This window comes from Schistocerca americana, chromosome 6, assembly GCF_021461395.2.
Source record: "Schistocerca americana isolate TAMUIC-IGC-003095 chromosome 6, iqSchAmer2.1, whole genome shotgun sequence".
NCBI classification, from domain to species: Eukaryota; Metazoa; Arthropoda; class Insecta; order Orthoptera; family Acrididae; genus Schistocerca; species Schistocerca americana.
In genome coordinates, this window is record NC_060124.1 from 78,834,386 (window position 1) to 78,858,510 (window position 24,125).

The 24,125-nt window shown below is 46.0% G+C and overlaps 1 protein-coding gene across 4 annotated transcripts in view; it reads right to left on the bottom strand.

Annotated features, from left to right (window-relative positions):
• LOC124619339 (focal adhesion kinase 1) overlaps positions 1–24,125 on the bottom strand; it is a 749,959-nt gene that overhangs the window by 535,114 nt on the left and 190,720 nt on the right. For 3 of the 4 annotated variants that reach the window (XM_047145653.1, XM_047145656.1, XM_047145652.1), the window contains exon 1: positions 20,093–20,410. The exons of the other annotated variant lie outside the window; for it this stretch is intronic. In XM_047145653.1, the coding sequence (XP_047001609.1) occupies positions 20,093–20,160 (68 nt within the window). In that variant the 5' untranslated portion in view covers positions 20,161–20,410. Of the gene's footprint in view, positions 1–20,092; positions 20,411–24,125 lie in introns of those variants that run through there. 4 annotated transcript variants of the gene reach the window in all.

Here is a 24,125-nt window from a genome sequence, read left to right on the forward strand (position 1 = left end):
ATTTTTGAACAATCCCAGCTGCTGACTTCTCAATCGAACCATCCCAACGCTGACTTCAAGTGATTCAATAACACGACACAAAAGAGGGTAAGAGGAGGATAAGTATGAACGAGTACTTGTAAGGTGACAAATTGCCAACTTATAGCTCCGGGCTCCTGCGATTTTTCTGTCACTCATCGTTTGTTTCCCCTCTGGAAATGTTTGCTGACGCGAGAAACGCCGAGTTGCGCTGCGGTTGGGAGACAATGCGTCTCCCCTGTAACTGGCAGACGAAGTCAGAAGTCTGTTTTAAGGTCGGTAAAGCCAAAGCCATACCGACTGCACGAAGACCACGCCTACGAAAGCGATGCGGTCTTCACAGCAAACGTCCGGGTTCGCGACAGGCTTACTTTGCAGACAGGTTCGTGCGAAATATGTGACGCTTGTCTGTAGTTAGCGCTCAGAACAGTATTTAGTTCATTGTTCTTGCTGTTAGTCGGTGGAATGGAGAAAGTAAAGAAGGCTGCAAGCAACGTGCACGGTAATGTAGACAGGAAAAAATATGATTAATAAGAAATGCCCGTTCAGTCGGAACTCCTGTCCACTGCTGAAGAAGGTAGCGATGTGTGTGTAAGAAGAGCGAGACCGAAATTCACGGAAGGAATTTCTGAAGACGTTCATGGATATTTTCTGAGTGTTTTGGTATGAGGGACCCGAGGTCTCCGGTTATTCCTTACAAGGTAATTACATTTAGTTTAATCTGTCACCTTTTATCCATGTATCTGTATGGGACTGTAAATGTCTTCTCTACAACAGTGCAAAAGTCGACGATATTTGCTGTGTCTTGGCTGGAGAATAATTTATTCCCCTCGCTCACAGTACTCTTGTTTTTCAGGGAGCTTTAGTTGTACCTAAACAGCGGCGCACAGTAGTACGGGCAGGTTCACAGATGAAGTAACGTCCAATATACACCTCGTGTCTGGGTTCACTGACTGCAATGCAAGAGCGCCATACCGGTGCTATCCTGAGGTGCTCCCGCAGCTATGGCAGACACATCACAGTACTGCACCTCTTCTACACATAAGAGGATTGTTGCATTACTCTGAGTTTCACGTTTCGGGGGACCTATTTTCACCAACACATGGGTAATTGGAATAACAAACCGGATAAATATGAGGGGCGATCGAAAAATTTTCGTTTGAGGTCATTGCTGCAGTATTGTGCAATGTAGCAAGATTAAGATGGGGTATAGAAGCACCGACATGTAGAGGAGGGATTATTGTGGCATTCGTGTCTTTACGACGTGCGTGCGGTAAATGCGGAGACCTGAACTACGGCGTCATTATTACCAAATTTCTCCAAACAGGACCAACACTCTTACTCTTTTCTTGACTGCCAAAGGACAAACACCGGTGGACATCCATCGGAGAATAAGGATGTCTGTCGGAAACCACCGTTGTGCAATGGTGCACCAAGTTCTGTGCTGGTCGCGATAACGTACGTACCCATTTCACGAATGTCGGACGCAGAAGTTGCGCCAACTTGAGAGACACTCCATGATGATGTTTGGTTTGTGGGACGCTCAACTGCGCGGTTATCAGCGCCCGTGCAATTTCCCAACCTTTGCTCAGTCCAATCCCGCCACTTCCATGAATGATGATGAAATGATGAGGACAACACAAACACCCAGTCATCTCGAGGTAGGTGACCCCGTGCTCGGGAAGCGAGAACGCGACCACGAGGCGACAAGCTGCGGACTGAGACACTCGAGCACCAGCCCTATAGCCCTGGTATCTTCCATTGCGATTATCCTGCCTTCGGTCCCTTAAAAACGGCCTTGAAAGGGTCGATGATTCCAGTCGGACGAGGATGTGCAGCAGGCAATTAACGGACTTCTTCACGCAGCAGGACACGGTGTTTTACCAAAGGGGTATCATCAACCTGCTGCGTCGGTGGGATGATTGCCTCAACGCTCACGGCGATTTTGCCTGATTGGCATACTGATTCTGGACTGCAGGGCTCTTGAACGGAAACTTTTTGATCGCCCCTTATAATTAAATTATTATACTGTAACGAGGTGCGGGGATCACGGGACCCTTACACCAAAATAATTAAAAAATATCCCTGAGTAACCTCCGAAATTTCGTCCGTGAAGCTCAGGTTCAGAGCGGAACCGTTCCCTGAAGCTCGAGAGGCCGAGAGAGGACGTGTGGTACCGCGGCGCCTGCATACCTCGCTGTACGCAGCCCGCACAACACAGCGCGGCCCTGCCTCCATTCCATTCACAGTGCTCGCATAGCCGCGTGTGACGGCCCACCACTCGCTTCTCAGTCGCACAGCTACTCCACACTCGCAGCACGGCCTCACGTCGGTTCCCACCATTCACTGGCACTGGCGCACAAAGCAGCGTAATTACATGAGCGTGCTAGCTATACATATCAGTTACGACACAGGCCAGCGGTAGCAGGGTGGAACTGCCACTTCGGCGGTACTCTCCGAAAGGCAAGAACATGCAACACAGCGCGGGCGTTACGTTTCTGCAGACAGCCACACTCTTGCAGTTTCCAATGTCAGTGAAAGGTATTTCACTTGGTTTCTCTGCATTAGAACGGGAGCAACACAATTAATTGTGAAAAATAAGTTCGTAGCAGTCAAGCCGAACAACACTGGTGAGTTTAGTTTATCTAACAAAGAAACTAAACCAAACAGAAACTTACTTGAAAACTGCATGTAAAAGAAATTTCATTAATACTCGTGATGAAGCTAAAGATCAAAAGCATTAAAACGAAATTACGACGAAAATAGGAGATGTCAATATAAAGTGTAGTATGTGAAGGAATTTAGAGACCTACCATATGGCCGCGCAGGGTAGCCGCGCGGTCTTGCTACGGTCCGCGCGGCTCCCTCCGTCGGAGGTTCGAGTCCTCCCTCGGGCATGGGTTTTTGTGTTGTCCTTCGTGTAAGGTAGTTTAAGTCAGATTAAGTAGTGTGTAAGCCTAGGGACCGCTGATCCAAGCAGTTTAGTCCCATGGCAACTTACTACAAATTTCCAAAAAAATTACCTGCAGTATGTAACCACTACAACGCACTAACTTCCAGGAAGCCTATTTTCTTATCGTGTACAAAGTTTGTCCTCCACCGTCTCTGTTTTTCAGATATTATATCCCCTGTTTCCACAAATAACAGCAACAGCAAAGTGTATGCAGGCATTCCTCGCAGGGTCGTTTCTCCTGCTACGAACATTTCACTCAATATTGGCCTGAGAGCTTCCAACTATTATGTTCATTTAAGTATGTCAACAAAAGTCACACTTACAAAACAGAAAAAAACGTCGGATTCCGTCATTTCGCCTTAATATAAACGCAGAAGCCTAATTTTCTATACTGCTGTAATAAAGAAAACATCAAGTCATATTTTCAGTGAAGTGAAAAGAGATACTGTGCAAAAAACACTTCGCTCGCACCACGCGCTCTAGGCTGCCGTTCTCAGTGGGACTGTGATAAGACTGCGACAAACTTCTCCTTTAGAGCAGATGCAAGTGTTCTGGAATACTGCCCGATGTAATGTGCGTGCCATTCTAGAATTTCCCACTAAGACGATGATGGCATGTCAGAAGTTAAATATAGCGGTTTCTGTACTTAAATGTACACTCAAAAATATACACGGTAAGATCAATTCTTGCCAGTGTCCAAAAATAGCGGTGCCTCGTAAAAGAGCGAATATGATGCAAATAACAGGTGTGTCTATTGTGTTCCAGGAAATCACGGCAGTTTAGCAATTACGTGTTGCTGGTAAGTGACCGTGTTGTAAATGCGTAGTAGGTTTTCGCGGCCGGTGTCATTTCACTAAAAATATTCTCTGTGTACTGAGAGGTCATCTTAGCTGCCGTCCTCAGAGCACAAACTGATTAGCTTGGATGTGGGTGCAGCACAATATAACCGGTTTACTGAAGATATCACTACACCATCGACGACACATTTATTAGATTTTATTGGTGGGTATAAGGAGAAATACAGGAGGCGAGTGTCCGACTATTTGTGGGTTGCATGGTTTGCTGACAACTGGTAGCCCGCTACGAATCAGCGACAAGCTGCCGTGTTTTCGCTCTATTAATGACCAGAAGACAACGTCAGTTGAGCTTTTGCTCTCCTTATACCAATCAATGTTATTTTAGAGCCAATAAAATCTAATAAATGTAACGTCGGTGGTCTAAAGACCCTGTGTTCGAGTGTGTATGACTGTTATCAGCCTTCCAAGAGGCAAAGTGATGCGGACGGGCGCCACCCGGCCTCGTGTGGCCAGCCAGCTTCAACAATGATGCGGGTGACTTAATACCTGCACCATGGCCACACTGCTTTCGACTCGAAACGCCGGGCAGTGAACGAACACCTCGGTAACTTTGTTTCCATTAACTGACCAATTGACTTATCTAGCTGGGTACGATACATGTGAGTGCACGAAACGTTTTCCGCCTACCTGAAGTAGCTGCGCACCTAAAAGTAACTTCAGGCTTCCCCCAGAAAAGTGTCCTGGGTCCTTTGCTGCTCAGTTTTAACATTAGCGTCTATAAAGTCTCTAGTATAGTCATCTTGTAGAGGATTTGTCGTCTTATTTGTACCCTGATATCATCTGTCTGAGGGTATGTACATTCTACGCAATACTGACGCTGTTGACGAATGTATGTGTGTGTCCACGTACGTTGGCCTCTTCTCGAATTCTTGAGATCCACTAGTTTGGCGACTTTGGCTGTTTTGTACATGTTACAGACCTTTGTACACGGTGAGTTAAAGTTCCATCCACCTGCTCAGAAATAGCTCAAGGCGTTTTTGTTAGACAACTCACGTGCGATCCAGTTACTCAATTTTTTTTATTTTGATAATTCTCTCAAGACGATAAGCGACAGGGTGCAGATACTGTTCAACTGCGTGTGAATTCCTAAGGGGCCAAACTGCTGTGGTCATCGGTCTCTAGACTTACACACTACTTAAACTAACTTATGGTTAGAACAAAACACACACACACACACATGCCCGAGGGAGGACTCGAACCTCCGGCGGGAAGGGTCGCTCAATCTGTGACATGGCGCCTCAAACCGCGCGGCGAGCAGGTACTTTTGAGTCGTTATGTGGATAAACAAAACTGTCGCTCCCCTTGAACGATAAATCCATTAGAACTTCGCCAGAAACGTTCCTTTCATAGTGTCACGATGACAGTCTGGTACAACGATTTGTATGTGAAGGTCGTTTTATATGACTGTCATGTTGACTTTTACGTAATGTTCTTTGCGTCGGGCAGTACGAAGTCCGAGGTTCCAGCCCCGAAGAATGGAAGGAGCAGGGGAAGGCCGCAGCTCATACTACAACCGTGCTGCGAGGCGAGCTAAACGGAGAAACCAGCGTGGAATCTCACATCGGGCCATCCTCTCGCTATACTGCCCACGTGTTAGCATACTCTGCGGGGAAACATTTGCAAATTTCTGCAAGTAGAAGAGATGAAAGTTGTTACTCACAAATAAACAGCAATTATGCAAAAAAGTTTGATCGTGTAACGCAAAACTCTCATAAGAAATACTCCCATTAACGCTACCATCGTAAGAATATCCACTGATTAACTAGTGAGGAATTTGAGGTCATTAAAACTTTCACTGACCTCTGTCAAGAATTTGTTTATGTTATTGTTGTAGAGGTTAAATCGTGGAACGTTTCCATGCCATCCTTCGGGTAGCAAGCGTAGCTCTTACCAATAAATGCATGAGTTTCACGCAGTCTGCCGTTGAGCACTGTGTGTTCACCAGATGGATCGAGGTCTTCAAAATCTACGCATACCTTCTTATCCTTGCAACCTGCTTCCCACACACCTTGTGCAACGCCTGGTCAACGAGCGTTATTTTCTGGTGGTGTAACAGCACAACAATATCTTCTAGCGGACGGTTCCGCCTGCTTCAGTGAAGATGTAAAAGATATAATTTCCGCTGGTCAGCTATATAGCTCTCACACATTGTGAGCTTGATTAAATCCGAGCGCCTCAAACTGTGGAGAATTCTCCCCTACGAGTTGAACAAATACTGGCTTTCCATCAAGAACAACTAAATTTAGCTATTAAGAATACATTGAAGTCCCAGACTGTGTGAAATTTGTATAATTAGCACTTAAGAATGTCAGACTGCCAGACTGGATGAAATTTGTATAATTATGGCAATGTTTTAGGGGACCGCTTTCCAGGGCGAGTTATCAGGGTACCAGTGATCACATTCTGGTCGCGGTTTTCCGCTGGGAGCGGCCCTGGAAAGCAGTCATGACAGCAACAAACTACATTGTTTGTGTTAAGAGCGGTTTTGTTTTGCCCAACTAGTTGGATAGACCTCATACTAGGGTGACAAAAGTCATGGGATGCCTCCTAACATCGTGTCGGACTTCCTTTTGCCCGGCGTGGCAAGGACTCGCAAAGTCGCCGAAGTCCCCTGCAGTAATACTGAGCCATGCTCCCTTTATAGTCGTCCATAATTGCGAAAGTGTAGCCGGTGCAGGATTTTGTGGACGAACTGACCATTAGATGACGTCACATAAATGTTCGATAGGACTCATGTCGGCCGATCTGGGTGGCCAAATCATTCGCTCAGATAGTCCAGAATGTTCTTCAAACCAACTGAGAACAACAGTGGCCCGGTGACATGACGTATTGTCATCCATACAAATCCCATCGTCGTTTCGGAACATGACGTCCATGAGTGGCCCAAATGGTCTCCAAGAACTCGAACATAACCCTTTCCAGTCAATGATCGGTTCGTACCAGGGGACCCACACCATTCCAATTAAACACAGCTCACACCATTATAGAGCCACCACCAACTTGCACAGTGCCTTGTTGATAGCTTGGGTCCATGGCTTCGTGGGGTCCGCGACGCACTCGAACCCTACCATCAGCTAACTAAAATTGGGACTCATCTGACCAGACCACGGTTTTACAGTCGTCAAGGTTCAACCGATACGGTCACGAGCCCAGGAGAGGTGCTGCAGACGATGTCGTGCTGTTAGTAAAGGCAGTTGCGTCAGTTGTCTATTGCCATAGCCCATTTACGCCATATTTCGCCGCACAGATATAAAGGATATGTTCGTGGTACGACCCACATTGATTTCTGCGGTTATCTGACGCAGTGTTGCTTGTCTTTTAGCACTAACAACTATGGAAACGCCGCTGCTCTTGGTCGTAAAGTGAAGGCCGTCAGCCACTGAGATGTCCGTGGTGAGAGGTAATAACTGAAATTTGGTACTCTCGGCACAGTCTTGACACTATGGATCTCGAAACATTGAATTCCCTAAGGTTTCGGAAATGGAATGTCCCATGCGTCTAGTTCCAAGTATCATTCCGCGTTCAAAGTCGTAATTCCCGTCGTGCATCCATAACCACGTCGGAAATGTGTTCACAAGAACCACCTGAGTACAAAAGATAGCTCCGTCAATGCCCTGCCCTTTCATACCCTGTGTACGTGATACTACAGCCATCTGTATATTTGCATATCACTATCTCATGACTTATCACCTCAGGGGAAAATAGGCATGAAATAATGTGATAACTGACACCAAACTATAGATCGTCTATTAGGCAACAAATCTGAGGCACCAAAACCGTGATTTTTTTTCTTATACGTAAAGATTTGGTAGATGTCAGGAGCGATGCAGCGTCATGGTATTCGAAAACATTACGTTGCCTGTGAAAATATCGTCATAAATCGGTTTTCAGGTCAGACAGCCAAGGCCGGGGTAAGTTTTCGATTCTGCGACTGCTGAAAGCGACTGTAGAAATCACGCTAGTTTTGAGGCGAAGATCTCGTCGAGTCATGTTCGCAGCACATTTTCATTCGGAAAGGAAGTTCTTTGAAGGGTGAACGATGTTGTTGTTGTTGTTGTGGTCTTCAGTCTTGAGATTGGTTTGATGCAGCTCTCCATGCTACTCTATCCTGTGCAAGCTTCTTCATCTCCCAGTACCTACTGCAACCTACATCCTTCTGTATCTGTTTAATGTATTCATCTCTTGGTCTCCCTCTACGATTTTTACCCTCCACGCTGCCCTCCAATACCAAACTGGTGATCCCTTGAAGACTCAGAACATGTCCTACCAACCGATCCCTTCTTCTAGTCAAGTTATGCCACAAGCTCCTCTTCTCCCCAATTCTATTCAATACCTCCTCATTAGTTATGTGATCAACCCATCTAATCTTCAGCATTCTTCTGTAGCACCACATTTGGGTGAACGATAGAGAGCGGAAAAGGTGAAAATCTCATGGCGCAGTTTGAGGTAAGTAAGATGGGTGCTGGATGGCTTCCCAACTCTGTGTAGTGTTTTTTGTCAGTCTAGCAGAATGCGGGTGGGCGTTATCGTGGAGTAGCACCACTTCACACAGTCTTCCTGGTCGTTGTTCTTTGACTGCCTCTGCAAGGCTTTTCAGTTGTTGACAATACATGTCAGCAGTGATGGTGACAGCTCGGGGAAGCAATTCGTAGTACATCACATCGTCGCTGTTCCACCTTATTCACAACACATTTTGCGGTGCGCGCAAGTCTCTGTACAGGAAGTTGCTGCTTTGTTTGGGCTCAAAAATTGGTTCAAATGGCTCTGAGCACTATGGGACTCAACTTCTGAGGTCATCAGTCCCCTAGAACTTAGAATTACTTAACCTAACTAACCTAAGGACTTCTGAAATTTTCCCGGCGCATTTCTTCTGTGGTAGCTAATCTCTTTATGGAGGACTTTGAGGAGAAAGCACTTGAGTCTGCTGTTTTAAAGCCTATGGTCTTCTGGCGGTACGTAGATGATACTTTTGTTGTATGTCCTGATGGCAGACAGGAACTGGAGAAATTCCTTCATCACTTAAACTCATTACATGAGAACATCAAATTCACGATGGAGATTGAAAAAGATGGCACTTTACCATTTCTAGACGTGCTAGTACGCCGTAAAAATGATGGGTCATTGGGACATTCTGTGTACAGGAAACCGACTCACACAGATCTGTATCTCCAGGCGTCAAGCTGCCATCACCCAGCACAAACAGCCAGTGTTCTCAGTACCTTAATACATCGAGCGCATGTAATATCGGATGATGAAAACCTCCACGCAGAATTAGAACACTTGGAGAAGGTTTTTAAAGAGAATGGCTACACTTCACGCCAAATAAGGAAGGCCTTGCGCAACTGTCATAACAAGAAGCAAAGCACTGAGGACGCTGATGGAGACTAAATCAACTGCGTTCCTTCCATACGCCGGGAATGTGTCGTCGAAAATAGGCAGATTACTGAAGAAAAATAAAATCAAGGTTATCTTCCGTCCACCAGCAAAGAACCGGACCCTGGTTGGATTCGTTAAAGACGATTTACAACAGAAGAAAGCAGGCGTCTACAAAATTCCCTGTGAATGTGGCTCTGCATATATTGGCCGGACGACAAGAACTGTTCATGAACGATGTACAGAACATGAAAGATACACCCGTCTGCGGTAACCGTCAAAATCGGCAGTAGCAGAGCACTGTATTTCATTGGGACATTCAATGGAATACAATGGAACAAAAATTTTAGCCCCGGTTTCCGGATTTTGGGATTCCGTAGTCAAGGAATCAGTGGAAATACGTCTTGCCGATAATCTTATAAATCGTGACAACGGCTTTCAGCTGGATAAAAATTGGAATCCTGTTATTAAAATTATACAATCTCAGCGGAATCGACAGCGTCATTCGATATTCAATGCCTAGATGATCTTTTATTTTCACCACCGAGGGCAGCAAGTACAACTCGGCTATGCCGCGCATGTCAACACCTGACGCATGCGCTGTAAGATGCCAGTACATTTCGCATGCGCGAGATTCGGCATAAATACCGCGACTGCACCTGGACTCACCTGATGATGGCCGGACGTCTCTGGGCCGAAATGTCGTGGCAGAATGTCGACGGGATCCGGCTGCATACCCAGAAATTATTAGAATAACCTAAGGACATCACACACATCCATGCCCGAGGCAGGATTCGAACCTGCGACCGTAGCGGTCGCGCGGTTCCAGACAGTAGCGCCTAGAACCGCTCGGCCACCTCGGCCGGCGTTTGGGCTCAGCCATTCCTTTATTTTCCTTATGTTAGCATACAGACACCATTTCTCGTCACCAGTAACGATACAGGATTAGAATGGTCGGTTTTGTTCACGAGCCAGTTGTTGACGAGCAACCAGAGATGCACGTATGGCCACCCGCCGATTGATGAATCTTTCCCGTTGGATGCAAAAGTTACACGCTGGTGGAATGATCGTAGTTCATCACGTTTGCCTGTTTTAGAGTACAATGACGTGGATCATTGTGGATTAATGCATTTAAATGATCTATATCAAAGCCCGAGTGTCTTCCTAAACATGGACAGTCCCTAAAATCAAAAGAATCCTTCTTAAAACGAGATGTCCAATGACATTGTCCGCATACACGATTCAAGCTTTTCTGGCTGTCTCTGCTGCTGTCACCCGTCTACTGAACTGAAACAGTAGAGTACGCCGGAAATGTTTCGATTTCTCCACTTGGCACTCCATTTTCTAATGTCTACAGTTCAACTCATTACCTCCAAATGACAAAAGGCAACTTGTAAAGTTAAATAGCAACAGTGAACTACAAACAGAAAATGACAATCGATAAATAAACCCATAGCAACCGAAACACCAACATGCAAAGCAAAAACGCTACGGACTTGTGCACCAACCTAATAACGAGTAAAGCGACTTACCCGACTAGGCGACAGATTTCAATTGATCCGCGGTCCAATCTCTGTCATCCCGTGCCCATTGCAATAGGAATTGATGATGTAGATGGGTCACAACATGGGAGCACATAGGGATAGTCTGCAATGTAAACCATCTTTCGCAAAGTGCACTGATCGACGTGCACCTAAACAGTTGTGCCTGTGGCATGACTGTACTCTGTTGTGATATCTACTCCAAGCCGCGGCCTGTGCATCTTTACAGAGCGGGCAAGCCTCGACCTCCACCTTTTGTGATGACACGGGGACTTCCAGCACCTTGTCGGCTGCTCATAGTTTCACCTTCCTTGGGCCACTTTCCACAGACGCTTACGGCAGTAACGCGACAGAAGCCGACCAGCTTGGCTGTCCCCGAAGTGCTCGTGCCCAGGCTGCGGGCCATAACGAAGTGCCCTTTTGCGAAGTGGTTTGTGTCAGTGTGTTTCAAAAAATTGTTCAAATGGCTCTAAGCACTATGGGACTTAACATCTGAGGTCATCAGTCCCCTAGAACTAAGAACTACTTGAACCTAACAAACCTAAGGACGTCACACACATCCATGCCCGAGGCAGGATTCGAACCTGCGACCGTAGCGGTCGCGTGGTTCCAGACTGTAGCGCCTAGAATCGCTCGGCCAACGCGGCCGGCTTGTGTGTTTCCCTATTTTCGGATAATATAGTCGCTAGAATGAGTACCCATTCTCTCTGCTCCAGCTACAACCTTTCTTTACCGCGTCGCATGCCGGTAACACTACCAGGCAGCACTCAGTCTGGGCAATGGTCATAACGTCATGGTTATGAGATATTATTAATGTTTTGGCTATGAAATATTATTAATGTAAGAAATATCATGGCTGTCAAATTGCAGTAATATAGAGAGGTGCACGATGCGTGTAGAACACGGTCGGCGGAAAGTAGAGCGAGCATAATTGTCAACACACATAGACGAAAGTAGTGCGTCACAGCCACGGTCATTGCTGGGGCGATAACACGCATGTATGCAATAGCAGTAACTGAAGCCAGATGGCGGACGTAAACATGGAAATGTCAGCAAGGCTACCGCGTTACGGACTCATTTTCCACAAAAGCTGGATGTTTCCAGAAATTAGGAAGACTTTCGGTAGCTTCAGGGGAGGCGACGCTGCTAGAGAAACTCATCCAGATTTTTAAAAAGAATCATAACTATTATGTTACTTGAGGTATATGTGTGAACAACGTACTGTTGGAAAGAGGAAACTGTGGAGTTTTACGCGGTTCCCGACAGGTAGCAGCAGCGTGTGCACACTTCAGTTCTAGTAAAACTGGTGTCGGGACAACAGATAGCGTTTTGTGTTCTCCGTTTTGCGCAGTGCGGGTGAGTAATAACTGTTCGGCGTGACTTTCGTACTAGGTATGGTGTTGATTCTCCCACAGTACAGAGCATTTGACAATTCCGAGAAACAGGTTGTGTAAAGGCAAATCGCAGGGCCGTACCCGAGTGTCAGACACGCGCGTCGAGCGCATCCGCAATAGTTTCAGGAGTCCGCAGAAATCCGTTCGCCGTTGCAGCTCAACACGCCCCCGATGTTCGTCTGACGTATGTTGCGTCGACATTCCAACATGAAAACGTCCAGCTACTGCAAGCTCTTCGTGAAGGTGACAAACAACAACGTGTGAAGTTCTGAAATTTCGTTCTTGGCAAGATGGAGGATGACAGCTTTCTTCCGCGCTTAGTGTTTAGTGACGACGCAACGTTATCTTAAATGGAAATGTGGAAATATGGGGTATGGAACAACCACATGAGGTTGTACAACTTGAGAGGGAGTCTCCAAAATTTAATGTGTTTTGTGCAGTTTCACACAGAAAAGTGTATGGTCCAATTTTCCTTGCCGAGAACATTGTTACAAGAAGCGCATATCTCGATACACTTGAGAACTTTCTTTTCCCACATTTGGAGACTGATTCGAACAATTTCATTTACCAAGAGGATGGGGCACCGCCACACTGCCATCAGAAAGTGCGGGAATTTTTATATCAAAGGCCAACTGAACGATGTATCGGTCACACTGGACCAAATGATTCAGCCTTACATTATTGGCCTCCAAGGTCACCGGACTTGACTCTATGTGATATTTCCTGCGGGGGTTTATAAAAGACACTGTTTATGCTCCTCCGTTACCAGCAACAATGAATGAACTGAGACATCACGTAACAGTAGCTGTGGAAGCTGTAACTCAAGAAATGTTCGCTGCAGTGTGGGAACAAAATAGGCCGTGCATCTCAAGGGGGGCATATTGAACACCTATGAAAAGGTATGAAGAAAACTTTTTTTTCAGTTTCCCGTTCATCAAAAACAAAATTGATTGTATATTTTTATTAGTTTCAAAAATACTAAAGCGCCAAATCGGATGATTCTTTTTGATACACCCTGTATATAAAGTGACTAGAGCACCAAATTAAGTCGGTCGCAGGTAGAGTCAGTACTACGAAGTAGTGATTAGCAGGAAGAGCTCGTACAAAAGTCGAGTCGTCGGGTGCAGTAACTATACAGTGACACGTTGAAGCTGAAGCAGCAAAATCCACGAGAAGGCTGTGCACACTTTTTGCGAGGGAAGACAACTACGTTTCCGAGAAGTATTCAGCAACAGTTATTATCCTGTTTTCTGCCTGTTCGTCAAAACAAGCTCAATATATTTCGCAGTAGTACCAAGTAATAGTTGATACATACCGTGCGTCAGAATATAGGAATGAACAATTGCTGTCTCGCACTCGTCTCCTATTATAAATGATTGCGTATTGTCGCAGTGGGCAACATTCGACATTTTTTTGTTTGTGGTAGGATATAAAGAGGATAAGTGATGCTCTCTCGCACATCTCTCTGATTGTGATTGTAGTATTTGATTGTACGTTCTCGCAAGCAGAGCACTCGTTTCTGATAGCGAAAGGTAGAACGCAATAACGGAAAGTTGCCGGAAACAACTAATATATAGAGTGGTATAGTAAAGATATAGAGCCACTATATGACACCTCTCCGAATAAGGTTCGACTATTGGGAAATAAACTGATCTTCAACTATATGCTTAAGCGTTTGCACCCTTATTCTCTTCCTACTACGGGAACAACTTGTCGTCTAGGTTCCAAAATCACCTGAGCTAAGCATCCTAGAAGACTTTCCTCCTCGCCCTTCATTGAAGGGGACTTAGTAGTGTCGTCAACACCCTGAAGGCACCATGCGACCCATACTTTCGCCCAAAGCTGGTGACAGGTCCTGTATCAGGACGCGACACTGTTTTGACTCTTCATTGTGGGTGTGCTGTGCGACGAGGCCGCCATCTTTCGATATAATATTCCGAAATTTATAGAGGGCGAATCAACTGCCCCTACTGATAAAAACACCGCACGACAGAACAATGGTGTTGGCTGGTTTACTCTGAAAATATGAAGAGCATTGTCAAAATGTTGCAAAATAATGTATACGAAGACATCTTAGATCTACTGTACAAATTTTGTTTATCACACTACTGCAATACTTAATGTGGCGTCCCATATATTAATCTTTTCATTGAGTTATATACTCTGGAAAGATTACTTACACACTTCCCATTTTGATATCTCCTGTCAATTTCTTTGTTTCCAATGGTGAAACACACTTTACAACGCAACGTTTCTGAACTATTTACAAAAGATTAAGTACTATAAACGACATAAAATTACAGAGACATCCAAAATCTGTATGACTACATCTCTAATTACACGAACAGTGATTGGAGATATCTAGATAGGGTATAACTTCATCCAATAATGCCCTGTAACTCATGGATAATCCTCGTTAATTTTTTTAAGTATGATTCCGTTTGCTAACAGTCGCCCAAGACACTATGAGCAAACTTATATCGATTACATCGCATGTCTGGACACCGTACCTGATACAGACGAAGTGCGGGTTGCATAAAACGACGTCAGTAGGGGCAACTGAATCAATCTATATTACACTGCCGGAAAAAGAATTACCTGGAAAGACGATGTCGATTTGGTCCGATGATGGCATATGCCACTTGAGGGATGGTAGATGTAGGCTACTTAAAATGGATTCAACGTCGTCCACCAACAGACAGCTTAGTGACATAGCCACCAGAGCGCCATTAGTGTCTTTCCTTTAGTAGTGAATGCTCACAGCCAGAAGGCTCAGTGTGGTGCAAACGTGTGAAGCAAGTAGGCAACCATGCAAGGGAAACGCACTCGTGCTTCCTACAGCCAGCTGAGAGAGTTTGAAAGGGGTCGAACTGTGATCTTCCGAGTGGCAAGATAGTCCTTTAGCAGAAATGCCAAATAAGTCGGGCGTGTTGCATCAGTTGTACAACGATGTTGGTATCAGTTGGCACATAAACATTCCCACACCTGTAGACGAAGTTCTGGACGCCCACACAACACAGACGTCCACTGCGACGTCGCATTTTAAGGGCAGCAGTGGCAGATCGAACAGCTACCACAGCACACCTATGAACCCACATGTGTCAACCTCAACTGTTGCGAAACAGTAATTAACATTGGGACTACGGGCACGCACGCCTCTAGCCCATCTTCCACTCATGCCACAGCATCGACGGTCACGGCTCCACCGGTCCCATCAGAGGATCAGCTGGAAGGTGGAACGGCGCGCCGAGGTCTTCAGCGGTGAAAGCAGATTCAGACTGCATGCAAGAGATGGTCATCTGCGCGTACAACGTAGTCCTGGTGAGGCTATCTCGTACAGGGAATTCGTCGAAAACACGTTGGTTCCATCCCAGGCCTTATGGTCTGGGGTGCGAGAAGCTACAATTCTCGTCCATCTTTAGCATTTCTGTAGGGGACGCTAACCAGTGCACAGTATGTGCAGAATGTTAGTGGACCCTTTCTTTCGCCATTCTTGCAACAGAAGGCGATGTGTTGTTCCAAGAGGATAATGGTAGCCCACACACTGCCAGCGAGACTCTACGTGCTCTGGAAGAGGTGCAGCAATTTCTCTGACCAGCACAATCTCAAGACATAGTCTCCAATAGAGCGCATATGGGACATGACGGGACGACTTGTCGGCCAACAACCCTTACAGAAATACATGAACAGGCGAGCAGTTGTGGCATAACGTATCCCGGGACAGTATTCGCCATCTACGCGACCAACTGGGTTCCAGAGTCAGCGTTTGTATTGCTGCCCATGGAGGCTACACCACGTACTAATATAGGTGTTTCAGCATGGGTCGATACCTAGTACCTAAGAACCGCTTGTGCTACTGATATGTAAATGGAATCATTTCATGTACTCCATATGCAATGTTGCAACACTAAGTCTTCAGTGAACTGGAAACCTCTAAAAGGGTGTACTACCTTTTTTTCCGGCGGTGTATTACTGAAAGCCAGTACAGCTCTTTGGAACATACTGTTTTGGCTTAATACACTACTGGCCATTAAAATTGCTACACCACGAAGATGACGTGCTACAGACGCGAAATTTAACCGACAGGAAGAAGATGCTGTGATATGCTAATGATTAGCTTTTCAGAGCATTCACACAAGGTTGGCGCTGGTGGCGACACGTACAACGTGCTGACATGAGGAAAGTTTACAACCGATTTCTCATACACAAACAGCAGTTGACCGGCGTTGCCTGGTGAAACGTTGTTGTGATGCTTCGTGTAAGGAGGAGAAATGCGTACCATCACGTTTCCAACTTTGATGAAGGTCTGATTGTACCCTATCACGATTGCGTTTTATCGTATCGCGACAATGCTGCTCGCGTTGGTCGAGATCCAATGACTGTTAGCAGAATACGGAATCGTGAGGTTCAGGAGGGTAATACGGAACGCCGTGCTGAATCCCAACGGCCTCGTATCACTAGCAGTCGAGATGACATACATCTTATCCGTATGGCTGTAACGGATAGTGCAGCCACGTCTCGATCCCTGAGTCAACAGATGGGGACGTTTGCAAGACAACAACCATCTGCACGAACAGTTGGACGACGTTTGCAGCAGCATGGACTATCAGCTCGGAGACCATGGCTGCAGTTACCCTTGATGCTGCATCACAGACAGAACCGCCTGCGATGGTGTGCTCAACGACGAACCTGGGTGCACGAATGGCACAACGTCATTTTTTCGGATGAATCCAGGTTCTGTTTACAGCATCATGGTGGTCGCATCCGTGTTTGGTGACACCGCGGTGAACGCACTTTGGAAGCGTGTATTCGTCATGGCCATAGTGGCGTATCACCCGGCGAGATGGTATGGGGTGCCATTGGTTACACGTCTCGGCCACCTCTTGTTCGCACTGACGGCACTTTGAAAAGCGGACGTTACATTTCAGATGTGTTACGACCCGTGGCTCTACCCTTCATTCGATCCCTGCGAAACCCTACATTTTAGCAGGATAACGCACGACCGCATGTTGCAGGTCCTGTACGGGCCTTTCTGGATACAGAAAATGTTTGACTGCTGCCCTGGCCAGCACATTCTCCAGATCTGTCACCAAGTGATAACGTCTGGTCAATGGTGGCCGAGAAAGTGGCTCGTCACAATACACCAGTCACTACTTTTGATGTACTGTGGTATCGTGTTGAAGCTGTACCTGTACACGCCATCCAAGCTCTGTTTGACTCAATGCCCATGCGTATCAAGGCCGTTATTACGGCCAGAGGTGGTTGTTCTGGGTACTGATTTCGCAGGATCTATGCACCCAAATTGCATGAAAATGTAATCACATGTCAGTTCTAGTATAATATATTTGTCCAATGAATACCCGTTTATCATCTGCATTTCTTCCTGGTGTAGCAATTTTAATGGCCAGTAGTGTAAACTGATTTCGCCGAGAGAACGGTCCGAATTGCGCCCTCGTCGTGCCACTCCACATACAAAGCGACGTACGGCCGCTGCAGACACTGCTGCAGCCCTGCCGTTGTCTACCAGGGGATTGGCGCGCCGACTGCAAGCGTCGGGCGGTCGTGCGTTTTAACCGCCGGGGCTGCGAGGTGCGAGGGCAGAGCGCGGCTGGCGGCCGGCCGGATATCGCAATAAACGCGGCCGCCTCCTGCCTCTGCCGTGAGGAGGAGAGCGCCAGCTGGCGGCCACGCACGCACACGCACGCACACTACGCGCAGTGCGTGGCGGCCGCCTCCTCGCCTGCGTTTCACTCGTCTGGCGCCGCCATCTGTTTGCACAGTAAGTGTATATAGCAACCGGCGGGAGGAACCGCACCATCCAGCGAAACCCTGGCGCTGGCTTACTCTCAGCGGACTCCATCCACACACCATCTTAACGAGAACACGTCGGCACTAGGGCAGACGCAATAATGCGCGGGTTTCACTAAGTCCTCGCGGCTAACTAAACGGACACCTCAGTTACCGTCTGCACCGCGGGCGCCACGTAAAGTCAGCCACTTGAGCTCAAGTACAACTGGACTCACCTCAGTCGCAAACGACTGATTTCTACTGTTACTGACGTTCCACGAGCCCCTACGCTCTCGTGCAATAAATAGTCACATACCCGAACAGCCCGTGGCGGACAACTTACTGCCTCCCCCGTATATTTCTTCGGTACGAGAAACCCACAAGGCAGTTATCATGCGTATGTTCGGGAGGAACAGTATATCCTCAGTGATAACCGCACCTCCTTCAGTTTTTGCACTGTTGTTACAATAAAATCCCAGTTTTTTCTTCCACAACTGAGAATGGATACACTGACAGAAGCTCGTGGCCAGTACCCTCTTACGTCTTTAAGATATCTCTTTAGTGAGTAATGAGGTAGTTGTATTAATACATGCAAGGAACCCCTGTGAATATCAGGCTTGGGCCTGAAAGACTCTGCCACTAAATAGTGTAGCCTAGACAGTGAAAAATGGGTATGATAACCGGCTGGTTTCCAGCTGATGCCTTCTAATCACTGACTAGACTACTTCTATTACCTTGTTCTAAGAGGTACATATGTTCATCAGCTAGTCGAGAGATATGCCGACCGAAGACAGAAATTTCTTCTCACAAACGATAAAATGAAAACTTCATTGAAAAAAACAGAATCAGAACCTTGGGTCTTGTAGTTCCCTCAACTCTGAGACTGAACCAATGTTAAAAATAAAGTTAATAATTATTAATTTAAATCAAGTACCAACAGGGAAATACCTAACGGCTGAAGTGTAGAAGAAGACAGAACATGCATTGCTACTCGTACTAGAAAAAATACACAAGTAAAGAACTGACCATATGATCTTTGTCACAAAATGGGCCACGTTAATTATTTGTGTCTTCTTAGATCTCCACCGTGTGTACGACTAGATGGAAGAACAGCTGCAGCGATGGATCTTGGATATTAAGAACGTAGTCATAATTAAAAGTTAGATGCTAGGGAAAGACAAAGTCTGTACAAAATAAAAAACGAAATAAGTTAGTCGAATATGTCTTAAGGCAACCAGGAATAAAGTTTTAGAACTGAAAGCCGCAGAAAACGATAAAATTTTGCAAACTCACGAAGATTAGAATATTTATCAAAATATTCAAGCCACAGACAGTGGAAATATATATATAAATGCTCCAGAAACGAAGAGATCGAGATATAATGATACTAGTTGACAGACTGTTTCTCTTTAAGGAAAACAGATTAAGACTAGGCAAAGCTCAACTGGGAAAGCATATGGGAAGATGGCCTTGACATCGCAGGCACCTATCCGCTACTTACATTTATTGGTTTATTAGAGAAATAGATACGAGTGTGACAGTATTCCTCCCTCTGGTTGTAGTGACAAGACTGAGCCGTAGCGTAGCTCGAGGTCTAGGTTAGTAAGAAGATGACATCTGGCTGTGAGTTGGCTAGCACCAACAAATGTGAATAGGATACAAATTTCGATTCGAAACAAAATGATCCGTAGCGATGGCGGACATCTGCGTTGGCTCCATATGTAACACTCTTCGATATAAATAACGCACACGTCAAGGGATGATCATTTGGAAAAGCTGTACTTCTCCGATGAGTATTTCTGGGAAATAATACGTACGCATATCGTAAATCATCTGCAGAAAATGAAAGACTGGTGCGTTTGGGATACCGAGGAGGGAGGTGTAGAGTACGCAGCGGTAAAAGTAAAATATGGATATCTGAGTCAGGAACGACGAACCCGGATTTGAACCAGATCGTAATAAGTGCGTAAACGCTAATTCAGCATCACAACTACTCGCCCATCCCTCTCAGTGATCCCGAAACGTGGAACCTGACACTGCACACCAGTACGTGGACTATCCCTCAGTATGTTTATCGATTTTCTGTTGTGCATAGTGACGGGTTATCGGACAGATATTTCGGCTGTGAGAGCACGGCCGGATGCCTGGGTAGCAGGTAGGCCTACTCACTCGGTAGTCTCGAGGTACTGAAAGACGCGGTATGCCGGCCGCCGGAACATGGGCGCTGCGAGGACCATAGCCTCCTGGCACTAGGAGAGCAGGCAGGTCCCCCGATCTCTGCGCCGAGCTGCGGGCCGCGCCCGCCTTCAGCGACGCACCGTCTCACCACGTCACAGCGGCAATGCACAGTGCGCGCCACGCCACGCTGCACCGCGCCGCCCCTATAGCAGCAGCACTGCCTTATAGCTGGCGACCGCACCCGACGCGAGCCGAGACTCCAGGCGCGCGCGCACACGTAAACACCACCCGCCACAACAGGTCGGCTTGGCGTCCCGACCGCGACTGACGTGCACGCGCTCCGGCCGCCGGCGCCGCCCGTCACAGAGAGCGCGCTAGTTGGCCGGGCGGCCGCGAAGCTGCGCTGCGAGCCGGGATTATCGATCGCTGGGTCGACGCGGCGGCGGTCGGGCCCCGGCCTGGGCGCGCGTCTGGCCGGCGCTGGCGCTGGCGCTAGCCCGCCCGCTGCCTACGTCACACGGTGGCTGGCTGGCCCTCCTCAAAACAACGACCGCCGCAGCAGCCGGCCGGCTGGATGTAGCAGAGGAGGGTGCGGCACGGCACCCAGCTAGCGACGCCGCCCGCACACAGTAGCCACACCTACAGCGCCCCGCGCTGCGGAACTGCCTTGTAGTGATTTCGAACTCGAAATCATCTGATCTGCATATAGATGCATAGTCTGCAAAACCACTGTGAAGTGCATGGCTGGCTGTACTCCCCACTGTACCACGCCTCTCACCTTTCCGTTCGTGGGGCGCGGAAACAGTAATTCATTAAACGCCCCTGTGCATGCTGTAATTACTCTAATTTTGTCTTTGCATTCCCTACGGATAGAATACGTAGCGATTTGTAATATATTTCTATGTTCTTCGCTTAATACTTGTTCTCGAAACTTTGTATGGATAACTGGCGCCTACCTTCGAGAATTTGCCAATTCAGCTTTTTTCTGCATTTCCCTGGCGCTCTCCCGTTTATAAAAATAAGTAAAAATTCCTACTGGCATTCTTTATTTGCTGATACGAGTCCCACAGGCTTCAGCAGTATTCTAGGATGGGTCGCATGATTGTTTAACAGGCTCAGAGACGAAGTAGGAGACGAGGTACTGCGGAATTGAAGCTGTGAGGACGGGATGTCAGTCGCTCTTGGGTAGCTCAGTTGGTAGAGCACTTACCCGCGAAAGGCAACAGGTCCCGAGTTCTAGTCTCGGTCCAGCACACAGTTTTAATTTGACAGGAAGTTTCGTTTAGCGGGCTGTCTGCCACCTGTTTTGCCTGTGATCGAGCCTAAGCGATCACTGCATTCCATATCCCCACAGACTGTTACAGCCACGTAAGAGTTGACTGATTCCAGTTGTGATTAACTGACATTGCAGACATAGGGTACCATATTCTTTTCGTTTTCTAAAGCGCACAATTTTACTTTTATATACATATAGGGGAGGGGGGGGGGGAGGGGTAGGAAGGATTCACACTCACAGTAGTGGAAGTTCCAAAACCTAACAGAATATTTTATTTATTTATTTATTTTATTTTATTTATTTATTTATTTTTTTTTTTTTTGCATGTAAAGTCTCTTCATTTCTCAATAACTTTTGGATGGCGCTGTTGATGCAGGTGCATTTTCTTCGTAAGTAAGAGAGATTCTTCGATGAATTGTGGAGAGCATACAAACCATTCCCGCAAATATTTGAAACTCTAGGATTTATTTAATTATATGTTAATAGATCTGGAAAATTCTAGATTAAGGAGGTTTTGTTTTATATTCATATAATGTTTGAAAGTAATAGGACTTTTACTTTGAGTGTTTATGTACCTACGTACACAAATTTGTGTTTTGCGGAAAATGACCGTTTAAGTTTCAGCTTGTATTTGGTATTCTTTTAGAACAGTCCAGCACCATAAGGAGGTTCTTTTTCATTATCTACATCAGTCGTTCTTCCACCTCACATTCCTATAATGCACTCTTCTAGATTTTGTCTGCTCCAAAAATGATTTATCTGCTTTCACTACAGGCTCTCAGTCTATCACATCCAAAGCTTTCATGCAGTTCACTCAGGGCTAATATCCTACATTCTCTATAAAAAAAAAAAAAAAAAAAAAAAAAAAAAAAAAAAATTCTTGTTTAGCGCACCATCGTTAAAACATGAAACTGTATCATAAACATTAATACCAAGTGCATTTCTTTCCACAAAAGTGGTTTTTGGCAATCCTTCCCATACACATTGGTTAAAACGTCCATTTGGGTTTTGCCTATCGCCAATTAGTTTTCACTAGGTCGCTGAATGTAAGTCTGACGGCTTCTATTACAGCAATTGGTAGACAATTCCTGCGATGATTTTCTTTACCACCAGCAATTGATCTTTGGTCACTTTCCTTGAAGTGAATCACAACTGGACTCAATCAACTCATACGTGGCTGTAACAGTCTGTGTGGATATGGAATGCAGTGATCGCATAGTTGTGGATAGGGTTATTTTCTGTGGACATTTTATGGAAGCATAAGTTCCAAACTTCTTGCTCCGTGTTTTTACCCCCCCGTATTCCTTCTTATTGCCAAGTCATAATATATCTGTATCTTGTCAATTTCTGTATCTGTCAGTCACCCTAACACTTTTATTCCCTTCCCATCAGATTACTTTCTTCCTGACGGTACTTGCCCCACACATTCTAATTTCTACACATGAGTGTCATTTCCATACGCAGCACATTTTTGAACATCAAGGAAAGCTTCGCTGTCACCGTCACGAAGATATTTGCATACTGCAGTCTGCAGGACGCTACTGATACGGTAAACAATCTGACAACTCCTGGAACTTTCATACACTACCTGAGTCTTTATAGTTCATATTACATTCATGATCTGGAATCCCTTTCACACACACTGACAGAATTTGCTCAAAGCTCCACATCTAGTACTTTGTCAGTGTCAACAGCTGTTGACTGTAACAACTCCGTTCAACTAAGTGGGCTCTCTTTTTAGCCAGGTACCATCAAAAGCGGCCACTGTGTCCCTGTTGCCATCACTTTCGGCAACAGATTTTCAGCAGCACTTTTCATTGATGACTCTGCAACGTCTTTTATTCTACTAAGCAGTAAGCCACAATATCTCTCAAATTTTACTGGAGGAGGTAGAAGATTCATCACAGCGCAAAACGTTCTTGATGCTTTCTGTCCCCTATCAATACAGCGCATGCCATACGCTATCTTCGCATTCACATCATGTCCTTTGTTTATGGTTGTAGATGTCATGCAACCCGTACCAAGGTTGCATTTGCTACAGAGTACAGTTAAGTGTGTAGCACGCCCTTTCCTGGCAGCCTCATCTTCCACCACAGAATCACACTGCGCACTAAAGCAATGCTTGCACACAACATTGTCCAATATTGACTGTGACAGTGTATTAACATCGACAATAATATTGCACGAATCAGATTCACAGCCTCCGTTTTCATTTAGCGCCAAAAACAAGTGTTCTTCTCGAAGCACGCGGCGGTAGTTCGTTTACCGGCACCAAGAGGTTGCAGTCTTCTGCCACTGGTGTAACATTTGTTGAAGCACGCCTTACTCTGAATCTCTTACCCTGGTGACGTCGCTTGCGGTTCAAGCAACGAATCCTAGGCACTTTGTGCGATAATATGCCATAATCGAGCACAAAACAACGCAGGCAAAGAATATCGATTAAGAAATTCACAAAACCACATTGCAAGACTTTCAAAACAGAGAATAAACAAAAGCAGTGAACAAATCCATACACGTCGATACCAGCGGAAAAAGTATCGACATCGATACTGCTTCGTTTCTGGTACGACAGACAATCCTTGCAAAATAAATAAATAAATAAATACACGTTTGAACTCCACAGAGCGAAATACAGTGACGTATCACAGAAGAATGCTGTACGAAGAAGCGTGACGCTGCTGATTGGTACTAAAATTTTTGTTAAAGCAAGCTGACAACTTCTGCACTACTTTGAAATATTTTCGAAGT